The 23,390-nt window shown below is 43.7% G+C and overlaps 3 protein-coding genes and 4 non-coding genes across 8 annotated transcripts in view; 3 read left to right on the top strand and 4 right to left on the bottom strand.

Moving 5' to 3' along the window:
* ltbp3 (latent transforming growth factor beta binding protein 3) overlaps positions 1 to 6,975 on the bottom strand; it is a 40,472-nt gene extending 33,497 nt beyond the window's left edge. Inside the window, exon 1 of one of the 2 annotated variants that reach the window (XM_030362058.1) lies at positions 6,318 to 6,975. In XM_030362058.1, coding sequence (XP_030217918.1) covers positions 6,318 to 6,558 — 241 coding nt within the window. In that variant the 5' untranslated portion in view covers positions 6,559 to 6,975. The remainder of the gene's footprint in view (positions 1 to 6,317) is intronic. The other variant, XM_030362057.1, reaches the window with a different exon arrangement.
* Positions 6,976 to 8,365: 1,390 nt separating this feature from the next.
* Positions 8,366 to 8,437, bottom strand: trnam-cau (transfer RNA methionine (anticodon CAU)). Its single transcript has one exon. It is a non-coding gene; the product is annotated as a tRNA-Met (tRNA).
* A 238-nt stretch (positions 8,438 to 8,675) lies between these two features.
* Positions 8,676 to 8,747, bottom strand: trnam-cau (transfer RNA methionine (anticodon CAU)). Its single transcript has one exon. It is a non-coding gene; the product is annotated as a tRNA-Met (tRNA).
* A 519-nt stretch (positions 8,748 to 9,266) lies between these two features.
* On the top strand, positions 9,267 to 9,338 carry trnam-cau (transfer RNA methionine (anticodon CAU)). The gene has a single exon. It is a non-coding gene; the product is annotated as a tRNA-Met (tRNA).
* Positions 9,339 to 9,661: 323 nt separating this feature from the next.
* trnam-cau (transfer RNA methionine (anticodon CAU)) lies at positions 9,662 to 9,733 on the top strand. Its single transcript has one exon. It is a non-coding gene; the product is annotated as a tRNA-Met (tRNA).
* Positions 9,734 to 10,945: 1,212 nt separating this feature from the next.
* Positions 10,946 to 15,769, bottom strand: si:ch1073-224n8.1 (zinc finger protein 697). Its single transcript, XM_030362094.1, has 2 exons — positions 14,201 to 15,769; positions 10,946 to 13,998 (listed from the first exon to the last, which is right to left on the bottom strand). The coding sequence occupies exons 1-2, from the start codon at positions 14,898 to 14,900 to the stop codon at positions 13,049 to 13,051; spliced, it is 1,650 nt and encodes a 549-aa protein (XP_030217954.1). The 5' UTR covers positions 14,901 to 15,769; the 3' UTR covers positions 10,946 to 13,048.
* Positions 15,770 to 18,477: 2,708 nt separating this feature from the next.
* LOC115547706 (leucine-rich repeat neuronal protein 4) lies at positions 18,478 to 20,918 on the top strand. The gene is made up of 2 exons (XM_030362135.1): positions 18,478 to 18,754; positions 19,606 to 20,918. The coding sequence occupies exon 2, from the start codon at positions 19,613 to 19,615 to the stop codon at positions 20,348 to 20,350; it is 738 nt and encodes a 245-aa protein (XP_030217995.1). The 5' UTR covers positions 18,478 to 18,754; positions 19,606 to 19,612; the 3' UTR covers positions 20,351 to 20,918.
* Positions 20,919 to 23,390: the final 2,472 nt, after the last annotated feature.

Below are 23,390 nucleotides of genomic sequence, written 5' to 3'. Positions count from 1 at the left end.
GCCCAATATCCCGAGATAGCGAACCAATCAAATTGCGCCATCTTAGGAGGTTAACGTTTAGCATATACTAGTAACAATTATTACGCATCATAGATAGACATCATGAAGACCAGTCACTAATAGCTAATAAAGGTAATTTGTTAAGAAGGATTATACGACAGAGAGCAGGCGTAGCTTTAAGATAGAATCCCCTGGCCCAATAAACTCAACCTGAACTCACCCATAGCAGAGGTTCTGCTCCAACCGAGTTGTGTTTATGGATACAGGCCATAAACACCATCCCTGGCCCGTTGTCGGATGGAGCCTCAACAGAACCCTGTGACCCCCAGTCCATGAGCCGGGACAGGGTTTAGAATGAGTGGGAAAATAAGAAAACCTTGGGAAGGGCGAGAGGTAAGAAGGAAAGGACCCCTGCTCCAGGATGGTGTTCCCGGATGCCTTGAAATGCAGTTGGTTCCTTATGGTTCGCAGTGAAAAGAGGACTTACATTAAAGAAAATCTGTATTCTCACAATAAACAAAACTTTGTCTCAGATTTGAAGGTACTTGAGTAAAAATGCTCAAAAAACTCAAGTACATTCAACCATAATGGTTGTAGTGTACAGTGTACAGAATTCCCTAGAGAAACAATCCAACCATAGACCTCCAGGCCTCAAACCATAGACCTCCAGGTATCAAACCATAGACCTCGATGCCTCAAACCATAGTCCGCCAGGCCTCAAACCAAAGACATCCATGCCTCATACCATAGACCTCAATGCCTTAAAGATGACATATTATGGTGTTTTCCCAACAAGTAAACATAGTATTTGAGTTCCCGAAAACACGTTTTTTGAAGCTGTTTGCTGGAAATAGCTTTTATGAAAAAAAGGATCTCGCCTACCGCTATTCCCCTCTGTTTCAGTCCCTTCAGAATGCGCTGTTTCTGGTGTCTGTAGCTTTAATGCAAATGAGCTGCTGCCCATTGACCAATGAGCTGTCGGACTGAACCACAGCACGGAGGAGAAGGGATTGTTGCCGTTTGCGGACTCCTGGAGCTCATTAACTATATAATATAATAATAATAATATTATGTATGGGTATTTATATAATATTATATCTAATATTAGGGTCAAAAGCTAAGTGCGCCTCGAATGATATTATGAATCATAAAGACTGCGTCTTTATACGTCTGGTACTTCCACAACAAGTAAAGACTCGTAAAGTCTGGGCTGGGCTGGGCTGCCGGACTGCCGCCGAGCTACCCACGCAGGAGCTGCCGGACTACCGCCGAAGCGGGCGGGGGTAGCGCGGTGGCAGTCCGGCAGCCCATTTCCGGGAGTACAATCCCTTTCCCCTCCATGTCTCCTCCTCCGGACTGTCGCCGAAGCTTCCGCGGCAGTCCGGCAGCTCCGGCGGCAGATAAAGGGATTGTTCTCCCGGAGCTGAGCTTCAGCCGAGTTCCCTCCGCCGGAGCTGCTCGTCCGCTGGTCCACAAAATCTTATCTATGCTCTGATTGGAGGGGAGTGGGGAAGTGTGAGGTAACATTCAACTGTGCCCCCTTCCTACGTAGGAGGGGGCGCCGAAAGCGACTCGCTCCTTTGGTAACTGTAGGCGGGGTACTTTAAGAAATGCATATCTCACTCAGAAAATCATGTACAGACTTTTTTCAAAGGTTGTGTGCGTGTGTTTTCCCAGGAAAAGTGTTGTTTTCATAATATGTCCCCTTTAAGCCATAGACCGCCAGGCCTCAAACCCTAGGCCTCCACATACAGACTCCTAACCAGTGAGTAGGCTGCAGACCTGCGCGTCATCGTTGCAAATCGGTAAGCACTTGCATTCCACGGTGGAAACTTGAAATAACAACTCAGTTTCTCCATGGTTTTTGGGTTAAAGATAGGAGAGAGGACTGTTTGTGTAAGGTTGAAATAGATTGCAAAAACGTTCAACCGCCAGCAACACATACACAAACAAACACAAAGACACACACCCACACATACGTACAAACATAGTATTCCCTCATTGTCACCTCAGGAAGACCTGTAATTGGTGCTTTGCGTTGGGCTGTGTTTAGTTTACCAATCCAAAAGAAGTGAATTCCGGGACTACATCCATCTGTATCTAGATGTGCTGGCTTTTCAAAAGTGTCTCAATGAATATAGCCGGAATTAATTTAGCAACGCAGGTTGTGAAATGATAAATTATTTGTCTGATTGAAACCTAACTGATAGTACTCTAAATGAAACCATATATCACAGTATCACTGTCGTTTACGTAGAATGCATGCAGCAGCAAGGTCTTAGTCTGTAGCTATTTGTATGGTATTAACATTTCACCACTTCGAATTAACACAATATATGTCCATCTCTTACTGAGAACCAGGAGCCGGGGGAGAGGAGTTTTGGGGAGAAGGAAGTGAGTACTAGGGGGATTAAGAGATTGTGTTGGAAAGTAGTGAGTATGTGTGTGTTGGGGAGAGAGAGTGAGGGGCGGAGAGCGAGGAGGGGGCTTGGAAAGGTAAGGCAAACCCTCTTCCTAAACGTAGGAAAACAAACCCTGCTCCTCTCTGAGTGATCCTAACCGAGGGGAAACCAAAACCAAATTACTCACAGGTCAAAGGGTGGCCACATCACTCAGCTGGCGCAGGAAAACCTGGTATATCCAAGCCCTGCCATGTTTGGGAGCAAGGGCAATTTGTTTCTTAACCTTCAGTCCTAACTTAAGTTTAGTGCATTTTCCGACTATGGTACAGTCCTGAAAGGGCATATGTGGGGTTAAGGATAGTGTTGTGGCTATGGCAATCAACAATTTCCAGCCAAACGGTGGCGTGTTCGATCCTCCAGTGTCCGGAGCCTAACTCCCGGACTACTTCAGCAAGACGCCCCAACCCCTACCATCCAGCGCTCTATAATGACCTCGATCCGAATTCAATGTAAGTCTCCAAGTCTCCTAAATACCTCAATTCTAATAAATGGGGACATTTGGTCAACAATAACCTTTTCTCAAACAGACACAGGTGACCATTGAACAAAAGATGTTAGAGGTTGTGGAATTTGCTCAGGAGGCCTAACAGCTAGCCCTGGTTTGGTGGGGATTGAACCCAGGACCTTTGGGTTGGGATTCCAGAACAGAACAGTCGAGAGACCAGCATACATGTTTCAGCTGGGTCCTCCAGGGAGACATGGTAAGAGGTGGAGCTGTGATGGTGCTCAGCAGCCGAGGTGAGAGGACCACTAGCATGTGTATTTAGAAGGAGGAGATGCTGATGTCACCAACACTGAGATGAGTGCTCTTGCCCGAACGGGCACAAACGCTAAATTCTGTGGGAAAAGCTAGGGGTATACCATTCTCCAGAGAGAGCAATTGGTTAATCGCTTCTAGTTGCACAACTCTTGAACTGTAATGAATACTTATTCCACGTGTAAATGATTATGTCTCCTCAACAATAGGGAATGTACAGCCCAATCTGTGATGCATGCTTTCACCTTTTGGTTTCTCTCACCCTGTATCTGTCTCTGATCTATCTTCAACCATGGGAAAGGAGAGGGAAATGAAAGGAAGAGAGAGAGAAAGAGGAGGCCAAATGTGGTATTGATTCAGGTCTAGAACATGCGCCAATTCCTCAAGCCCTGCTGTTATTCATGCTTGATCTCTGGTCAGTGGGTAGTCCAAACTGTAGTCAGAGGTACAGTATATAGTACTGTCTAAGGCAGCTTGACGCACCATATGTAGTATTGACATGTCTGCAGTCTGTTTACAGTTTGTAGTACAGTCCATTTTGTTCACAGTCTGTGTTACAGTATTTAGTATCTGCAGTCATTCCGTTTACGCTCTTTGCTCTCTTTAGTGTGTAGTTAAGTCTGTATAGTAACAGTCTGTAAGTATTACAGTTTGAAGTTTATTCTATATTTTGTTTACACGTAAAGATAGTAGACTGTAGTACAGTGTGTTCTATATAAACTACAATGTAGTCTTCATGCATTCTACACTGCAGTACAACATGTAAGTTGTATCCATCTTAAGTGCATTATGTATTACGTAGTACATCCTGTAGTACAATCTGACAATCCGTTGCAGAATGTGGTAAAGCTGAGATCCGGAGAAGAATGTTCCGTTTCATAATGTTCTGTTTGGTCATGATGTTTGACTCTCACATCCAAACAGAATCCACCCAGCCTTGAGTTAAACAGCCATACCTGTTCTGCCTCACAGAGCACAAACTCACTTGGAATTTCTCAAAGGATCTTGTTATGAATAAATTGAAATTGGCATCTCTGTGGCTTCCCTGGCTGATCTGAGGGAAGCTGAGTGGATCTCCAATGTAGTGCAATAGTGCAATACACCAACACAACCCAGTATTAATGGAGTTACATACATCACACTTTTAATCGTCTCCCCCGGGACAGTTGTTTAATGAAGCATAACAGATCCTGTGGTGAAAGTAACTAATTGGGAAACTATGATGCATGGTAATGTATTGTATGCTCCACAATGATCCAGATTCTTGCCTGGTAGGCGCTTTGTGTTGTGTTCAAGGTCAGAAGGACAGTTGGCATACACCTTGCCCAGGTGGCCTGGAATTCCACCCACTGCTATTCTAAAAATCCCTTTCCATTACTGAGGATTAGGGAATTACTGGGTTATAAACTAATCCAAAAACGTTAACAATGAGGACCTTTTCTTTCTTTCGCTTAGACGACTCACGGCTACTACGGCCGATGCTTCTAACCGCATGCTACGACATTAACAACTACAGCTTCCAGACTGTGGGTTGTTTGAAATATAGCCCCGCCGTGCGAGTTGTTGCACATATGGGTGCTGTGACGCAACAGACCTAATTAAACATCTCAGTCATGAACCTTTTGATTTCATGTTAGATAAATATAGACCAGATGACCAGACAAGTAGTTCCCTCTGACCGTTCCTGTCGTCTTCTCTCAATCCCCAAATAAGGTAATGGTCACGGCCATTTTAACAGACGGGTGAGAAAATTCCACCAGTCCACGCAACATTCCAAAGCAGACGGAAAAAGACCCCATCTCGCTCCTGCTACACCATGGCCCTCTTTCTCTCGCTCGCACTCTCTCTCGAAACTGGTGCCCACTTTTTAGAGTTGAGTCACTCAAGGCCTTTCTGAGACTGCCTGCATCGCACCCTAGATAGACCTCAGATGTTGATTGAAAAAAGAAAAAAAGGGGTTTGATCTGCAGAATTGATGGGAAGCAACGTGAGGTATTCTGAGAATTCACTAGAAGTTTGTCTTTGGAAGATGTTTGCACAGGAGTTAAACAAATGTACACTGAAGAAGGAGAGAGGAGAGAGCAGAAAAGGAGCCAGGGGAGGTAGCTATCGACAGCTCCAGGTGTCAACTGTATAGCTCCTAGCGACCTTCCTTCCACTAATATACACCAACAGATTCTATACTACAGCTACTGGATGTGGGCTTCTTCATTTGTGTTGTCCAGGCCTACTTAAACCACGCAGCACAGCAAAAAGCATCTGATTGGACGATCAAAAATAAGTGCCGTGGCTAACTAACGTTTGTGCCTGCTGTAGCTGAAGTCATCAATAACGCCTGTAACTCAATAATGTCACCTAACACATAGCTAGTTACACTATAGTGCTGAGCTCTAAAATCATTGAAAATATGTATTGTAGTTATGTGATCAGTACTAAGCATAATGGATGTCCGTTGTGATTCCAACATGGAGATTAACAGCAATGTTTTCCTACATTCAACTCCATGTTAATATGTAATAGGAATAATATCAATGTGCCTCCAGTCCAGACACAAGGGCTTCAATACCTACAGCAATGTATGTTGTGTTTAATTAGTGTGCGTTTTGTTCAATTGTTTTCGTAGAAACTGTGGGAGTGAGAAGGTGTCAATGTCTTGCCAGTTGTTCTGAACCACGGCCTAATCTCTGGCGAAGCAGACTCTGTGGAGGCGCTACAGTAATATCCAAGGGTACAGCTATTTAAATCCTTCTCACTGATCTCAGAATGAGATTGCTATTTATTCCACATACTTCTGGGTCTAATACTGATAATAAGGGGACAGGGGGAGGGAGGGGAGTTGGTGGGGGGGGGGGGGGGGGGAGTGAGACGAAACCATTGCCACGAAAAGCATAATCAGCAAGGCATTCAAAACAGGCCTTTCTCTTCCATATGGTTTATATTGAAGAGAAGGCATCTGACCCGCTGATGAAGTTAAAGGCTATACTCTACTAGAAACACATGGTCTAGGACAGGTTCACGAATATAGAATATCCCATTAGCCTCAATCCTTGGCCTAAATTGTTCATGAAACTATTGTTAAGTATGACTCAATGACTCACCGACGGTGAACCCTGGCCCCGTGAGCGTGTCTCCCGCCCGTCCATTCTCTCCAATGAGTGTGGTGTTGCTGCCTTGCTCGCAGGTATCCTGGCAGTGGCCGTTAGCGTAACAGATCCGTTTGCAAATGAGCGGTGCGATGACCACCTTGAAGCGCTCCCGTGTGGAGGAGCGCTCGGTGCACCACACCAGCTTGTGGACGATCAGCCAGACGAGCAGCAGACGGGGGATCATATTGGGCATTCTGGCATCTTTCACCGCCACCGTCCACGCAGAGAAGTCGGCCCGTCCGCTGGGTTAAACCGAGCTGCAGGTTGAGACCCAGCGAAGCGTTATGCTATGCTTGCCTGTGTTTGATTCGATTTATTCCGTTTTTCCTGGGACGGCCGTCCGTGACATACGTCCCATAAAGCGAAAATTTCTGGAAGAAAAAAACCTCATCCCTTTTATGAAAAATAAATAACTGTTCTCGCGTACTTAGTTAATCCCTTTGGTCTCAGCGAAAAGTTCGACATCTTGGTTGGTTAGTTTTGGGTTACCCGGTTACCAAGGGGGTTGAAAAGTTATTTCAAGTGAGTGATCTTCTTCTGGTAGCCTGCGTGCTGGCCCTCTGTTCCATGGGATAGCTTTGAGTGTGCGTATGAGAGGTTAAAGAAAGAAGGGAGGAGAGAGGACTCTTGGTGAGCCAATCCTCGCTGGAGAAAGCTGGCAGCAGGCCAGGCAGTACAGGAGCTAACCGCTGTTTTCACCCCAAACCCCCTGTCTAGAAAACGATAACGGCCCGGGGTAGCGTGTGGGTGTTAATAGGACAGGACTGCATCATGTTAAATTAAATGCCAAATCTTCTGAAAGTGACTTGACTATGTTTTGGGGAGAGAAAAACAAGATGTGCTACTTTGGAAATAATAGACGTCTGGCCAGTCATACCAAGACATAAGGAACACACACTTCCCATGGATTACACACTCCACATGCTAACAAACAACAACAAACAATAATGTACGATCACTGCAGCGCGATTGCGCGACTGTGATGAGAAAAGGACCTCAAACTCCTCATAAAAAGAAGACTACCAATGGACTTTAATCACCAACACATATCCTATGGAAGCATATCCTCCATGCAACGGTTAGTGTTTGGCCCCAGAGGTTTCCCAGTGACAAGAATAACAGAGAGAAAAAGAGAGGTTATCTATTTTTACCCTTTATAGTACCTTGTTTTTCTTCATTTGCCTAATTGTTAGACTGCTTTGACAATGACATGGTTTTACTTGACACGCCAAGAAAGCTATTCTCCTTCTTTTACAGAGAGAGCAAAATAGAGAGAAAGAGAGAGGGGGGGGGGGGGGGGGGGGGGGTAGAAAGGTGTGGGGAGAAAGGGATAAGATTGAGTGTGGTTGAGTCACTTCCTCTCTTAGAAAAAGGGAGAATGTTTACTTGAGGTCACTAAGGAGGTGACTGCATGGAGTTCACATACAACATTTCCATCTGCCACCATTTGCACATACACAGACAAACACACACACACACACACACACACACACACACACACACACACACACACACACACACACACACACACACACACACACACACACACACACACACACACACACACACTTTAACCCACCAACACACACATAAGCACATACACAGACACACACTTAAACACACAAACACACATTCTATAAGTTAAATGGAAATTGGCCATTTCCTGCATTTTCTAATTTAGGATGGATAATCGTTAATAAAAACCTGAGGCTCAACATTGAAGGATAATTTGTATAACTGCACAAAGCCACTGGATCAAGACATAGGACTATAAAAACAATTTTATATTGTCAGTTACAGTAATATTGGTTCACTATCCACTTTGTTATTTTATTACAAAATGAATATTCACAGATACCTGGGGAGACTTACTTATGTTATAAAGAGATAAAGAACTGGATCTATGACTATATAGTGTTAGATATTTAAGCCTGCCAAGTCTTATATTCTATAAGTATTGTTTTACAATCTTATATTGTAGATGGCAAAATCCCACATTTTAGCAGAGGATGGTTTCGATCCATCGACCTCTGGGTTATGGGCCCAGCACGCTTCCGCTGCGCCACTCTGCTCGATAAACATGCTCAGACAACGGTCTTTATACTACTTTCCTCCTATATAGAAATGCATTTATAAACACATGTATGAAATAAATATTCACAGATACCTAGGAACACCTACATATTTATAAAGAGATGGAGAGGTATAACTATATATAACAAACTGACTATAGAGTCAGTTATGTAAGCCTGCCAAGTCTTATACTATGTAAGTATTGTCTTACACTGTGTATGGCAAAAGACCAAGTTATAGCAGAGGATGGTTTCGATCCATCGACCTCTGGGTTATGGGCCCAGCACGCTTCCGCTGCGCCACTCTGCTAGACGGAAGAAAAGAGGTTGTCTATTTTAATCTATGTCTCATTGCATACTGCCCCTTGTATAAAGTCTTGTTAACAATGTCTCAGGTTCGCGCACTGTGTTTTTACCTTTGCGGCACTCCAAGAACTCGAGAGCATGGTTGTTCTCGCTGTTTTATCCCCCCAGGGTACAACAGCACGGAATGGAGAGCGAGAGCTTCTCTGCGGCTCAACACCGCCACCGTCATCTGAGAGGACGACAATCCGTTGTTGGGTGAACGTCAATACAGAAAACGAGGTTCTGAAACTTTGTTTGGATGCTTAAATTAACCTTTGTATTCCTCTGGTAGCCTGTTGTTTTGTTTAGCCGAAAAGTTAATCGCGGAAAGAAAATTGTTCCGTCGTTTTCTTAAACCGTTAAAAGAAGACCTTCCAGGCAATTTAGGTCTTATAATAGATCTAACTATACCCTGTTCGTCATCTCTCAGAACTGACAATGCAAAGTATGTGATTCACGGAAATATGTACCCATCTAGTCCCGGAGCAGAGTGGCGCAGCGGAAGCGTGCTGGGCCCATAACCCAGAGGTCGATGGATCGAAACCATCCTCTGCTATAACTTCTTCTTTTGCCTTCTACAATAGGCCTATACGATTGTACGACAATATTTAAACAACTTTAGACTTGGCAGGCCACATAACTGACTTTATACTCAGATTGTTTGATATTTACATTAAATTCTGCTTCTCCTTATAACATCTATAGGTGTTCCCAGGTATCTGTACATATCAATTTTGTAATGAAATAACGTGGATAGTGTATCAACATACAATGCAAATTAGTTGTCATAGTCCTATGTCTAGATCCAGTGGCTTTGTGCAGTCTCACAAATTACTGTACTATTAATCTTATTCAGCTTGTGTATCTTCAGAGCTCCAGAGCAGAGTGGCGCAGCGGAAGCGTGCTGGGCCCATAACCCAGAGGTCGATGGATCGAAACCATCCTCTGCTAATACATGGTTTTTAACTTGCTCAAACACTGTACAATAACTGGTAATAACCCTCATTCATATTATTAGAGGCCTAATGTGTTGAAACTACGCTTCAAAGTAAACCCTCCATTTCCTCATCCTAATTTGGTTATCATTAATTAACAGTTTACACATTCATTTCAGCGCTCATAGTCGATTGACATTATAAACCATCCTTATGTTATCATTTTGTCTCATTGACATGGGTTATACCGGAGGCAGGCATTGCAATGCCATTGGCCCGGCTTCATTGTATTGAACTTTCGTTCAATACAAACGTTCACATTGATACTTGATTTGCTAAGTTTTTCAGTTTAATTATACGTAATAAAGAAGGAAGATGTTGCAGTACTATGAGCGCCTATGTTATGTTAGTTTGCATTCATGGTATACGTCAGCTTTTGCTATTTTTTTGCTTTATTTTGACACGTCAGTTTTACTTCTACCATAAGAGCTTTAATATAGATTTGGCGCTCTGGTTTTTTAATTTTGAAGTTACAAATGTATAAACATCAGAACTACGCAAAGCAGTCCCAGTTGCCAAAAGTACAAGGCATTGCCCTGAATGCCCTCCCAAATCATAATTCAAATGTCCCGTAGCCCAGAGGATATACAAACCTTTACAACGTGAAAACATTCATTTAAAAGGAAAGGTAATCTGATATTAAATAATTGCTAAATTCTATAATTTATACACACCAAATTCAACTGTCCAAAACTCAAGAGAGTAATGGATCAAAACCATAATATGTTCTTAAATTGTACTTATATTGATTATTTGTGTTTCACAAATTGTGCAGATTTCTAACTTTACCACAATTTCCAAACATATACCTTTAATCTTAACACCATCTTCATTTGTGTCAGTTATTATCTAGCTGTTGATAGCCAAGAAAGGTTACCAGAACCAACACATACAAACGGCAAAAGGCATTGAACAGGCCAGTTTTTACAGAAGACTGAGAAAGTCAGGGTGGACATACAGGCCTTAGCCAGGTTATAAACCAATGAAACATGACTGAAAGCCTTGGATTTGGAAAGCCTTACTCACAAATAATCATACATTAAGTGCTTAGATAGTTATATATATATATAGTAGGTATTTCCCTTGCAGATGTTAAACAGTTGTTAAACAAAAGTACAGTATATCATTGACTTATAAAATTCTTAAGAAGAAAAAAAGGGCACAGAAATGTATAAACAAATGCCCTTTAATATACAACATTTAGGCAAAAGGGTTGACTTATATGGGAAAATATTTGGAGCACAGAGGCATGAAAAATTCATTCAGTAAACACCAGATTCAGGACTGAAATAGATCACTTTAAAGTAAATTCATGCAAAGCTCCCCAGAATGTGCTTGAACCAAAAAGAAGTTAAGTTAGTTAAGAGGGGGTAAGGACAACCGTGGCAAAGTTCCTAGTATAGAGACATGTTTCATAGTTGAACCCATATAAAAAAGGGCACACACTAGTAAATGTATGTACATATTGTTCTCATTTAAACAATTACATTAAGCTCATTAAAGTAGCGTGTATAATGGTAGATCTATATCTCAGAGAGGCAGAGAGAAATGTTCCTTTGCTGCTTGTTCTGATGCCCAAAAGCTTTGCCATTGGAAAGAAGATACAGGAGATTACATATTTACAGTACAGTCGTAGACCAATGGGCAATACTTGGGCTAAGGGGGAAAGGGTGTTGTAAGTCACATTCTTATGTACAGAGTCAGCTCACCTAGAGTTGGTGCCATGGGAATGATTAGACATGCATGCGCCAATGCGGCTCGGCTAATGGCCGCAACTTTGGAGGGTTAAAATCTTAGAAACATTGAGCCATTACATTTGTTGAATATGAAATACTGGTTGTAAAAAAAAAAAAAGAAAGGAATGCCATTCGTTAATACATGGTTATCAAATACAGAAAAATGGTAAAACAGAGTTTTGTAGCGTTAGCCTGTGATGAAAAATGGACTTGTCCCCTCACCACAGTGCGGCAGATTACAAACTTGTGGCACAACATAAAGTTTCACAAATAATTTCTAGGATGGTCGGTCATTTTGACTCAACATAACCGACAATCCTTTCCATCCGTCAACATTTTTGACAGATGGAATTTAAGACCAGTTGCGTCAGATTGACATTTTGAGGCAGACAGAATAAAGCTGCTGGTCGAGCAGGGGCAGTGAATTCAGCGTAATTTCACAGGGTCCATCTCAACACCGAATCCCAGCTGACCAAAAAGGACCACCATCCATCAGTCAAATTAGCTAGGGTCAATGGATGGCAACAAGTCGTTTTTATTTCTCTGAATGCTGCATGTTGATGCCACACATCTTATTCAATTCAATTCAAAGTGTTATATGTGTCATATGCACAAAAGAGATGTTCTCAGTTGTACAATGAAATTCTACCTTTATTTCCACAGTCTGAATGCCAAGATTGTTTTACAAGATAGATAGAAGAAATAATACATTTGCCCTTATCCACACCAATGAACAGTCCCCATCACATTCTGTAGCAGAAGCCTTTGAATGTGCAGATCTTTAAAATATAAAGGATGAGGCTAACAGATGAGGGCATAATGCATCAACACTGAAGAAAGGCTGTGCTTCCCGCAAACACGCCAACAGGCTATACTCGGGCCACACCTTGATAAAGGCTTGTGGAAACTTAAAAGTTGATAAGGTCATATTACATCCGTCAATCCATCCATCCTGTGTGTCAAACCTCCCCATCACACCTTGGCTCCCAGGCCAACCAGGGAGAGACATCCAACCAGCTGCCCCCAGTGCAGCTCCCCTCACTGGCTGAGGGTGATGTCTATGCACCTGCTACTACCATGGATGGCATATCTCTGCTCTGCCACTAAAAACATTGACCCAACAGCAGCTGCTCTCGATGCTCCCACACACACACACACACACACACACACACACACACACACACACACACACACACACACACACACACACACAGTGGCCATGAGAACAGCTACTTCAAACTGTTGGCTCTCGAACAAAACACAAAGAGCATATTCAGAACTACGTTCACATCTACAATACAAAATGAAAAAGGCAAACGCAAATGGACTACCCTGATAAAAGAACACTCCAAAGCTGGGGTTAGATGAGCCAGAATGTGGGACTCGAGAGAATCAAAACTCTTCCATGATGGCCAGGTTTGTAAAAACAATAGGAAGACAATTTGAACGATATTTTAGTTTTGTCACTAGATGGAGCATACGTTTTTTTTTGTAGCTTCGGAGGGGGTGGGGGGGAGGGGGGGTGGAGCGTGGCCCTAAACACAGTCCACCACTGAGGTCTCGTCCTCCTCCCCGCCCCACTCGCCAAACCTCATCTGGGGGGAGGGGGCGGCGGGGTGCAGGCTGTTGATGTCGTCCATTGCGTCGGGGTCCACCTCCTCGGCGGGGCCCATGGCCAGGTGCCCCGCCTCCTCGCGGTGGGTGCGCACGTGCTTGCGCAGCGCGGCCGGCTCCTTGAAGGTGCGGTTGCAGAAGGGGCAGCAGCACGGCCGCTCGCCGGTGTGGATCAGCTGGTGGTGCTTCAGGTGCTGCAGGCGGCTCAGGCGCTTGCCACAGATGGCGCACACGTACGGCTTCTCGCCCGTGTGCGTGCGCCGGTGCTTGCGCAGGCCGTCCAGGTGGCGGAAGCTGTTGCCGCACTCAGAGCACGAGTAGGGCTTTTCGCCCGTGTGGATGCGCAGGTGGGTCTTGAGCGCGCCCGACTCGCGGAAGCGCCGGCCGCACACGCCGCACGGGTACGGCTTCTCGCCCGTGTGGATGCGGATGTGCTTCTTCAGGCTGGAGATCAGGCGGAACGTCTTGCCGCACTCCAGGCAGTGGTGGGGGCGGTCGGCAGAGACCTCCACCGTCAGGTCGGGCGCAGAGGGGCCGGCGTTGTCATCCGCCCGGGCCGGGGACAGACCGTCCACCCTTCCGGGGACAGTCCTTACGGCGCCCTTCTGTACGTCCAGCGCGCCCTGATTCTGGGGGACCGTGCGGGGTCTCACAGGCCGCGGGTGACGAAGAGGGTAGGTGAAGGACCGCTGGGAGCCCCCGTCCTCTCCCTGGCCATAGCCAAGGTCACCAACGTTGTGGCCAGATGCCTCTCCGTCGTCCCCGGTCAACCCCTGGTCCTTCCTGGAAGACTGGCCGTTGCCTGGGGTCAAACCTTGCTCCTCTTTGATCTCAAACCCGGAGCCGCTGCCTCGCTGGGACTGCCGTTCATCTGGGGGTGCAAACGAGGTCAACTTCAGAGCCTTAAACAGGCATGCTGGTAAATAAAACTAAAGAAGCTCCTCAATAATAACATCAGATACAATACAAAGCCTGTATTTATTAATAAATATATAATTTTTAATCGTATGTGGATGCATGTAGACAAAGGCCATGAGTCATTGTATAATTCATGAATGAATTATATAATTTACCTTGTCTATTTGAATCGTTGATCATGTGGGCCGTGTTGGTGTAGGCGTCCAGTGAGTGGTTTGTCACAGATCCATCGGGTTGGATTGACAGCTGGCACATCTTATAGTCATCTCGTGGTTCGAAACCGTGGAGTGAGTCGTCCACGGAGCCACCTAGACCCAAGTCCACGCCGGACCCGTTCACGTTCCGAGAGTTCTGGTGATCTCGGTCCATTCCCGTATTCATAGACGTCAAGGAAGACAGCGACGGTGCGAAAACAGACTGAGTTTGAGAGCCCGGGTAAGATATCTGAAGTTGATCAATCAGTTTCTGAGCACTGCACAAACATTCCTGCAGTGTCTTCAGTTCTCGCTCGGACACTTCCAGGCGAACCTTTAGTCTCTCGTTTTCCTGCTCCTTGTTGAACAACTCTTGTTGTGTCTCGTTTAAAACGAGGACCACCTCGCCAAGAACAGTGTCCACTGCGGCAGACATGGCATTTTGAATAGTGGGGGCCAGGCGTGATTTTAGGGATGTGACAGTCATGTTGCCCTGCGAACCGTACCCAGTCTTGTCCACTTTCCGATCGTAGCAAGACTCCGACCCAGTCCGATTGGGGACGTTGATGATGCTTTGTTTTCGGTTTCCACTGTTAACCACACTACTACTAGACGCAGATGAATCCATTCCACCGGCATAACCTCCTCTTCTGGAAGTCATGGTGATATTTCGGTTATTATTTGCAGGCTAACGTTAGCAGGTTTTTGCGCTTACGCCGTATAGTTTCCTAGCGTACTACTACTCTACAACGATCTCGTTATGGCCGCGGAAATGCTTCAGCGGGGGTGCAGGGAGGGAGAAAAACACGTATTTTTATCCGCATTTAATTCATGGGTTGTCACTTTCAATTTTAAAACGACGTCGGTCAACTTTACGATGCAGGGAGTTGATCGTCGCAGGGCCCTGGCTAGGCCTGGCTAGCAAACACTAGCCTTCTGGTAAACAACTAGGTAACACGCACAAAAACTGAGGCTAATTTTAACACTAAGTTCATTTATACACACTTTCACTGTGATCATTTAGGTCCCAGTAATGTGTAATAATCTGTAGAAACGTGTTAAGTGTTTGAAAGCATAACGCTCGTCCTACCGCGGGTGATCGATACTCTTGTGCTTCTCGCGGATCTGGGCTGTTCGTATTTCTTGATTGGCTGACAGGCAGTGTTGCCAGTTTGCAACACTGCCTGGATGCAGAGCGCCTCAGCCAAGGTCGTCAGATTGGGCGGGAAATCTGGCCAATCTGGCAACACTGCTGACAGGTCGGTTTCTGTCGCACAAGAATGACGATGGTTTAAAAAGGGGCGTGTTTACTTTTTTCTTTATTAAAGTTTATTCATTCGTTTATTCAATGGTTGTGAATGTATGTTTTTTCTCCATTTTAAGCTATGTCAATATCTTCTCAATGCACCCTTTTTTAACAAACTTGGAATAATATCATTTGTGGTGTGCTTGCAATGCTCTTTAAATAGGCCTATTCTGATTTTATGCCTTACGTTACGACCTACTGGAATAAATCATTTTATTTAGGAAATTAGGCTATTAACTTTATAACTGATGAAGTGGTGCCCTGATATATATATATATATATATATTTTATATATATATATATATATATATATATATATATATATATATATATATATATATATATATATATATATATATATATATATATATATATATATATATATATATATATATATATATATATATATAGTGTATACAATTAACCTATTCACCGAGATTGATGTCGACATTATCGCAAAATATTTCCCAGATCTTATCTTTCCCTGCTGTAATGAAATCGTGACTGATATGTTTTATCTTCCCCAGACTGAAGACTCGGGTATCATTCCTATGGGAGGGTGTCTGGAGTTGGAGACCTGCATGCTGAGTCAATACTGCCTTGCGCTCCTTCCACTCCCAAAGGTAATTTTTACTAAGTGCTACACTTTAATGACACATCCTGTTTACTGGACGGTGATTTTCAAAGTGTAGGTCGGTACCATATAGGGGCCACCAGAGGACGCTGAATGAGCCTATTGTGAAATCATTGTATTATTTTTCTTTTTGCAGATAACATAAAATTATGTGCTCAGATATCCTTATATAAGAAAGCTAATATATAATAAATTGTATCAAAGATTTTACATTCTATGGATAATCAATGTTTGTTTGATGAGGGGAAGAAGTTGAAACTGCTTAGTCCGTTCATAAGTATAAAGTATAAAAAATAGCATGTTTTTATAGATAGACATGCTTACAGGTGTGTGTGTGTGTGTGTGTGTGTGTGTGTGTGTGTGTGTGTGTGTGTGTGTGTGTGTGTGTGTGTGTGTGTGTGTGTGTGTGTGTGTGTGTGTGTGTGTGTGTGTGAGTGTGTGTGTGTGTGTGTGGACTGGTGACTTGTGTTTGACTCCCAGCTGTGCAGTTCGGTTTCGATCCCCAATGTCCGAAGCCTAGTCTGCAGGAATCGTTGAGCTAGTAAATCCTACCTCACTCTACCTTGATAAAATGGATCTTTAATTTATTTGTCATCACTGTAAGTCTTGTTTGGATAAAAAAACATCTGCTAGAAATAAATGTAAACATATATACGAAAGCATTGGTAAGTAAATCAAATGTTTGAGTCTCGACTATGGACAAACAAGAAGCTAGGTCAGAATACCTGAGGCACACCATCGGGTTCCAAAGTCCAGCAGCCTCAAGCGGATGTTATCAGTGGTCACACTGGTACGTCATCTGCATGAATCAATCCCGTATTTAGAGGAAGTTTCGGTGATGGCATTTGAATGCTGAAAATGTTAGAAATAAATAGACCTACGTGCTACGTACAAGCTGAAAGGCTGAATCATTTGTGGTGAAATCATTGCTGATGTTATCATTTAAAGGGTTTCAAGTGCATACCTCTTGACTGTGGCTTGATTGGGTCTTTTATTTAAGTTTCCACTATGCAAGACTTGTGAAGAAATACAAAGAAGCGATACGGTAGATTCATTAACTACGTATACAACAGTAAAACAATTGAGCATCAATTCAGAACTAAAATCAGTGTTTTATTTTCCAAATTATTTTTAATGATGTGCCACTTCTATTGAAAATGATCGTCCTTTATTTTTTCTTAATAAGTTGGTATACTCTTTATTTTTTGGGATATCATTTTTGGTTGGTTAATTTGATTCACAGATTTAAACGTTTTTTTATTCTTTTGACGTTATCATATTTGATATCAATTTTAATTATACTAGGCCTATTCAAATGTAACTATATCATGATGTATACCATATCATGCTATAATTAGCCATCTGCCTTATATATGGCTCATATAGAGCTAATCATTGGATGATACTTAATGAGCAACTGTCTTGGCTGAGGAAGGTATTCCTGCTTTACAACATGATGTCTAGCGAATTTTGATTCATGGAAACTTCCAGATCATCAGCATCCAAAACATGTTAGCATGAATAAGAGACAGTTGACTCATGGAGGTGTAGGCATACTGTCTTTTCACACACACACACACACACACACACACACACACACACACACACACACACACACACACACACACACACACACACACACCGTTAAACAGATATACACACACACACACACACACACACACACACACACACACACACACACACACACACACATACACACACCATCTCCAAGTCATCTCCACACCCGTGGAGATGACTTTGCAGACAAATTTAATCAAGTTGTGTTCTTCTCCTCTGAGGTTCTACCCATTCCTGAACTTTCCTGAACCCGTCTGTTCTGTGTGCTGTGGATTATGTATCTAGCCCAGCAGCCAGCCAGGAGTCAATATCATTCTGAATGAGATACTTTTATTATGAATCAACACCTAGACTTAGACACACGCTCACCCACAGACACACACACACACACACACACACAAACACACACACACACACACACACACACGCACCTACGCAAACACTCTTATTAGCAGGGACTGCGTTGCGGTACATATGCCAGAGGAATGTACTGGGGTCATGGGCGGATGGTGATGAGCATACATACACTATGGAATACACACACACACACACACACACACACACACACACACACACACACACACACACACACACACACACACACACACACACACACACACACACACACACACACACACACCCTCCCCCACCTCTATCACACTCACACACGCACAAACCCACAAACAAATTCACAGTGAAAAACTATAGGACTGAATGGGAGGTGGAGCTGGATGTGAGGGACAGTGAGTGAGAGAGCGCGACAGAGTTAGGAAGAGAGAGAGAGAGAGAGAGAGAGCGAGGGAGAGAGAGAGATGGAGAGAGAGGGATAGGGGGAGGTGCATTGGGACTCAAGGTTTCTGGGGATACAGAAAACACTTAAAGAGCGAAAGCCAGAGAGTAAGAGAAAGATAGAGGGAGCAAGTGGAATTGTAATACCCAGGACCACAAGATAATGAGCTAAGATTCCCAGGGAGATTACACACTACAGCATCCAGAGGTAAGTCTCCCTTCATATCCAGCACGAAGGTTCAGCGAACATGGAGATCAATAACTATTCATAAACCGAATCAAAAGTAAAACTCCACGAGAAGTTACATTATGTGTGACCCTCTTCGCTATGTTCCCTGAATCGCTACATTCGGTCTGTCCGTGTGTCTCTGAGTTGTTTTCCATTCAGCTGGGTTTCCTTTGGGTTCTCGGAGTGTTTGAGGTTCTGGGAGTGTTTGTATGCAGGGCGAGTAAGACATGTGGAAAGCGCTAAAGCACTTTCCTGTAAGGGGATCTGGGGGAGAGTCTTGGAGTGTTCTGGGTGTACAATGTGGGCCTCTTGTGCAACACCCCCATGGAATGCAGCTTTACCTCAGCAGATGGAGGCGAGTAAGACTGGCTTGTTTGAATTAAACCCGGGGCTGTGTAAAAGTCTTGTAAACAGTTTACTGGAGGGAGGCTTATTGACTTATATGACGCTCTTCTTTTGTGTGTGGGCAATTTTGACTAAATGCTGAGTACTTTGTAAAGTGTTTTTGAGGTTTGGGGTATTCAAGGCACTTTGACCGGGCTGTCTATACATTTTCTACCGGATGCATTTCCCACACCCGCACTCGATTTGGTTTGAGGCCCTCTGTATAACTTTCAGCTTTTCCATCACGGCCATTCAATTTTAACAGTTATATGGGAAATGACAGCCTTATTCCATAAAAGTTGGCTGATGAGGGCAACACAACCCTCAGCTTCTAAATATGAAAGCATTAAGAGACCCCGAGGACCGACATCCCGTGTGAAATGACAAACAGACTCCCTAAGCTTCCACAAGCATTAAAATACAACGCTGATGCTTTTGATTTCCAGAGCCAAGATGATAACCGTCAGGGACTCGGTGTGGTTCCTTCTCCTCGCTTTCCTCGCCCTCCTTGGCAGCTGGCCTTGTGTCGCCATACCAACCCAGGAGTCGGGGACAAACAACATGCCGTCTGAGCTCCTGAAATCGGACGACTACTACAGTTACTTCGAAGACCCCCCCTTAGAGACCAAGCCCGGTCCCAAGAACGAAAGCGCCCAGCAGCCCTGTGACTACGACGTTTGCCTCGAACAGAAGGAGCCGTGTTTGGCCCGCAAAGACTGCCTATGTCGGGGCATCACCTTGGAGGACGTGGCCCCGGAGGCCCCTACCGTGACGTCGTTGACCCCGGGGGGCTCCGAAGGGGTGACGGTCCGCTGGTGTGCGCCGTACTCCCTGGTCACCACCTACACCATCAAGGGGGCGGAGCAGGAGCCCGTCAGGGTCGGCAGCCACCTTCGGAGCAGCAAACTGAAGGGACTGAACGACGGAGACAAAGTCTGCGTTCTTGCGGAAAACGCGGCGGGCGAGGGCCCAGAGTCCTGTATGATGTACCTGGCGGAGAAGGACAACGCTTATCTGACCGCAGGCCTCATCGGCGGAGCTCTGGGGCTGGGCCTGCTGGCGGTGCTGGCGGTCCTGCTGTGGAAATACACCCAGAGACGGAAGTCAGGGGCACGGCTCTCAACACAGGACAGGGATGACTCACACCAAGGCCTATCCGACAGCAACAGAGTGAGCCTGGATGTTCTCTGAGGAGAGGACATGCTGGTTCCTGCTGTCTTTCGTGTGGTTACAGTTCGTACAAAGTTATGTCTAAAACAAAAGTGGACTTCTTCTCTCGGATTAGCCACTTCAACTGAAGTGACAGCAATGGATTGTGTCACAGTGTGGAGGGGCATTTGAGTCACGCAGCTGAATCATCCTGACAAGGAAGTTTACGAAACGCAGGTGCGAGGGAGCTTTCGCAACGATTTAACATTTAAGAGGGTAAACATCAGAAATGAAAATAATGGTATTATCATTCTACCAATTTGCAGTTTTATAACCATTAACGTGTTTATTTAAATAATAAAAAATCTTAAATCTTATTTAAATAATTTAATAATCTTCCTTTTTTTACATTTATATTTAATAAGAAGGACTTAAGTGTATATAAAAAGGTATTTTTCATATTGTTTTCTAAACATAACAGATTATTTAACATTTCCATTGTTTTGTGTATGTATTGGAATTTAGCTTGGCGCTTTCCTCTCTTTTTCTAATTGTGTGATGACTGAAAGGTTGGCTATTCTGCCTATGAAATAAATCAAATGCTTTGTCATTCTGTCTCGATTCTGTCTCTCCTCATTCTTTCTTGCTTTGTCTCTCTTCTCTCTCTCCTGTCTCTCTTACCAGTTTCTATTTTCTTCTTTTATCCTGTCTCCCCCGCCTCCAAAAGGTCTCTCTCCTGACCCTCTTATGCCTCCCTTATCTTTGTCCTAAATCTATTTTGTCTGTTTTCTCTCTCTCCTGCCTCCTCTATTCTGTTTCTCTTCTATCGCTCTCTCTCCTGTCTCTAATCAACCTCTCTTCTCTCATCCACTGTTTGGTAAGGAACAGCTCTATGCAGGCTTGCTACATAGGGAGTGTATCCTGTCTGAGTATGGCACTACTCTGACTCATGGTCTCTGAAAGGGAGGTTTTGGTGTTGCTGCAAAAGCAATCATTTGTTACGCGCTTTTCGCAAGGGAACATGAAACGAAGAAGCAATAAAGAAAGAAACAATTAATGAGAGAAGGCTGAGGACACACCAGCCATATGTGGACCATCAATTGTCTGTTGTGAATTTCAACAGGAATGGTTGGGCGTGTTGTGTGGTGGCTTTGGTTAGGAACTGTATCCGCCTCTCAACCATTCGGTCTCAGGACATCTGATTGTTCGACGCAGATGAGTAAATAAAAACACATATTTTCGGAGATTGGCGCGTGTCTATCATAATGAAAGTCAGATACAACTCTATATTATTGAGCGTCACCATTCATAATGAAAGACAAGCCGGCCCTTGTAAATGCTTTATTCGTTTTTTGTGATCAGTTAACACACGGCCCATCCACATTGGACGGTGGAGGCGTTTTTAATTCCTCCACTAGATGTCCCTATTGCAAAATAAAAAGAAAAGCCACGCTGCAAATGAGCTACTCGACCAACAACTATTACCGAATATTTACTTGAAGGAGGCATTGTAATGATTTTAGGCCTACAACCTTTTTAATAAATAATTTACTGGATTTTATTTGTGTGCATGATTAGCATATTTGTGCTAAACATTTAAATAAATAGCTTTAATAAGTTGAGATTTATGTCACTGTGCTGCTAACGTTTTCACTTTGGCAACGTGGCATGCAAGGCATCATTCATATATAATCATCATCATTCATATATATCCACCTCATTTCCCCTTCCGAGTAGGCCTACCTTGCCCGATGTCAAGTTCTCCGGAGACGGTTTTCCTTGCAGCCCACCCAGAGATGAAGTCGGAGGGGGGCATGCGTTTTTATTGATTGCCCTCTTAAATTTGACGACGTCTGTGCTGAAGTAATGTCCAAAACAACAATCTGTAACATGCCTACATCATAAACACAACATTATGCCTGCATCAATTAATTATTTAAATATCTACTTAACCCAAAACATCGAGAAACAATGAGACCGTGTGCAGAGTCTGGCTGGCATACTGTGGCAAAGAAACTCTGCTCGCCTGGTTTCTTTCTGTCTCTATAGCCAGTCGAATAAACTCCACAAGTCGTAGCACGGACATCTATTGTTCGTTAACCACTGTACTGGAATAATTGATCAATCTTTCTGAATATCGCTTTCTACTTAGACAAGGTAGGCATGTTCTGTCTGTGAAACGTGCCGTGACAAAGAAGGCATCTGTCACGGCTGACAGGCTAATGTGATTAACTTCTATCTTAATATATTGTTCTTCCAACTCCCCCAGTTGTTCAGAATGGGGTGCATTTGCATGAAAAACATTTTTTTACACAATGCATTTCAGCCAAAAAATATATTTTTTCTGGTGCAACAAACTATATGTGACAATAGTTCAACATGTATATTATATTTTTTCAGTAATGTTACTTGATGGTAGTCCTGTTTATTAATGGGACTTCACCAGTCATAGTTCCTAAATAACTGATATTTAGCTGTTCTAGTAATCTCTTGCCGACCCATTTAATAAACAGGATTTAAGAACCGTTTATCAGTAGAACTGGGCTAAAAGTGAATTAAACACACAGATATTTCACAACGCTATAGTAATGTCCATGTGGGGACACTTGGAGTTCAAAATATCCGCTATAATCATCATAACCGCAAGGACAGGAACGGTCACGTGACACCAGTTACTGCCAGCCAGCGTTTGACTAAACGCTTTTAATGAGGATATCATAAAGCACGACGTCGCTGGGTGACGCGATATCCCAGCTCTAATTATACTGTACATCAGGAACAAGCTTTACACAGATGACCACACAATTACACCAGGCCACCCTTCAGGATTTAGAGGAAAACACCTTGGACACCATATGCTGCAGGTTAACCGGAGGGCAGATGGGAGATAATGTTGTGTTATGCCTTGAGGAAAAAAATATTAAAACCAGACTTTAAATCCTCGTGTCCGTTAGTTTGTCAAACAATGTGAGGAGGTATTTAATAACTTCTCTATATAAATCATAACCAGGTTTAAGGGCCCCTATTTTACCACCGGGTGCTAGAGTGACAAGTCATTACAAACCATTTTAAAATGTGTCAA

This window comes from Gadus morhua, chromosome 7 (genome assembly GCF_902167405.1).
Source record: "Gadus morhua chromosome 7, gadMor3.0, whole genome shotgun sequence".
Classification (NCBI taxonomy): Eukaryota; Metazoa; Chordata; class Actinopteri; order Gadiformes; family Gadidae; genus Gadus; species Gadus morhua.
The sequence above is the reverse complement of the archived record's forward strand: the minus strand, read 5'-3'. Positions and strand labels throughout refer to the sequence as shown.

Coding starts and splice junctions, on each gene's coding strand:
- si:ch1073-224n8.1 (XM_030362094.1), bottom strand. CDS start 14,900: ATGACTTCCAGAAGAGGAGGTTATGCCGGTGGAATGGATTCATCTGCG. Junction 13,999..14,200: donor CAACGATTCAAATAGACAAG/GTAAATTATATA, acceptor TTGCACCCCCAG/ATGAACGGCAGTCCCAGCGA.
- LOC115547706 (XM_030362135.1), top strand. CDS start 19,613: ATGATAACCGTCAGGGACTCGGTGTGGTTCCTTCTCCTCGCTTTCCTC.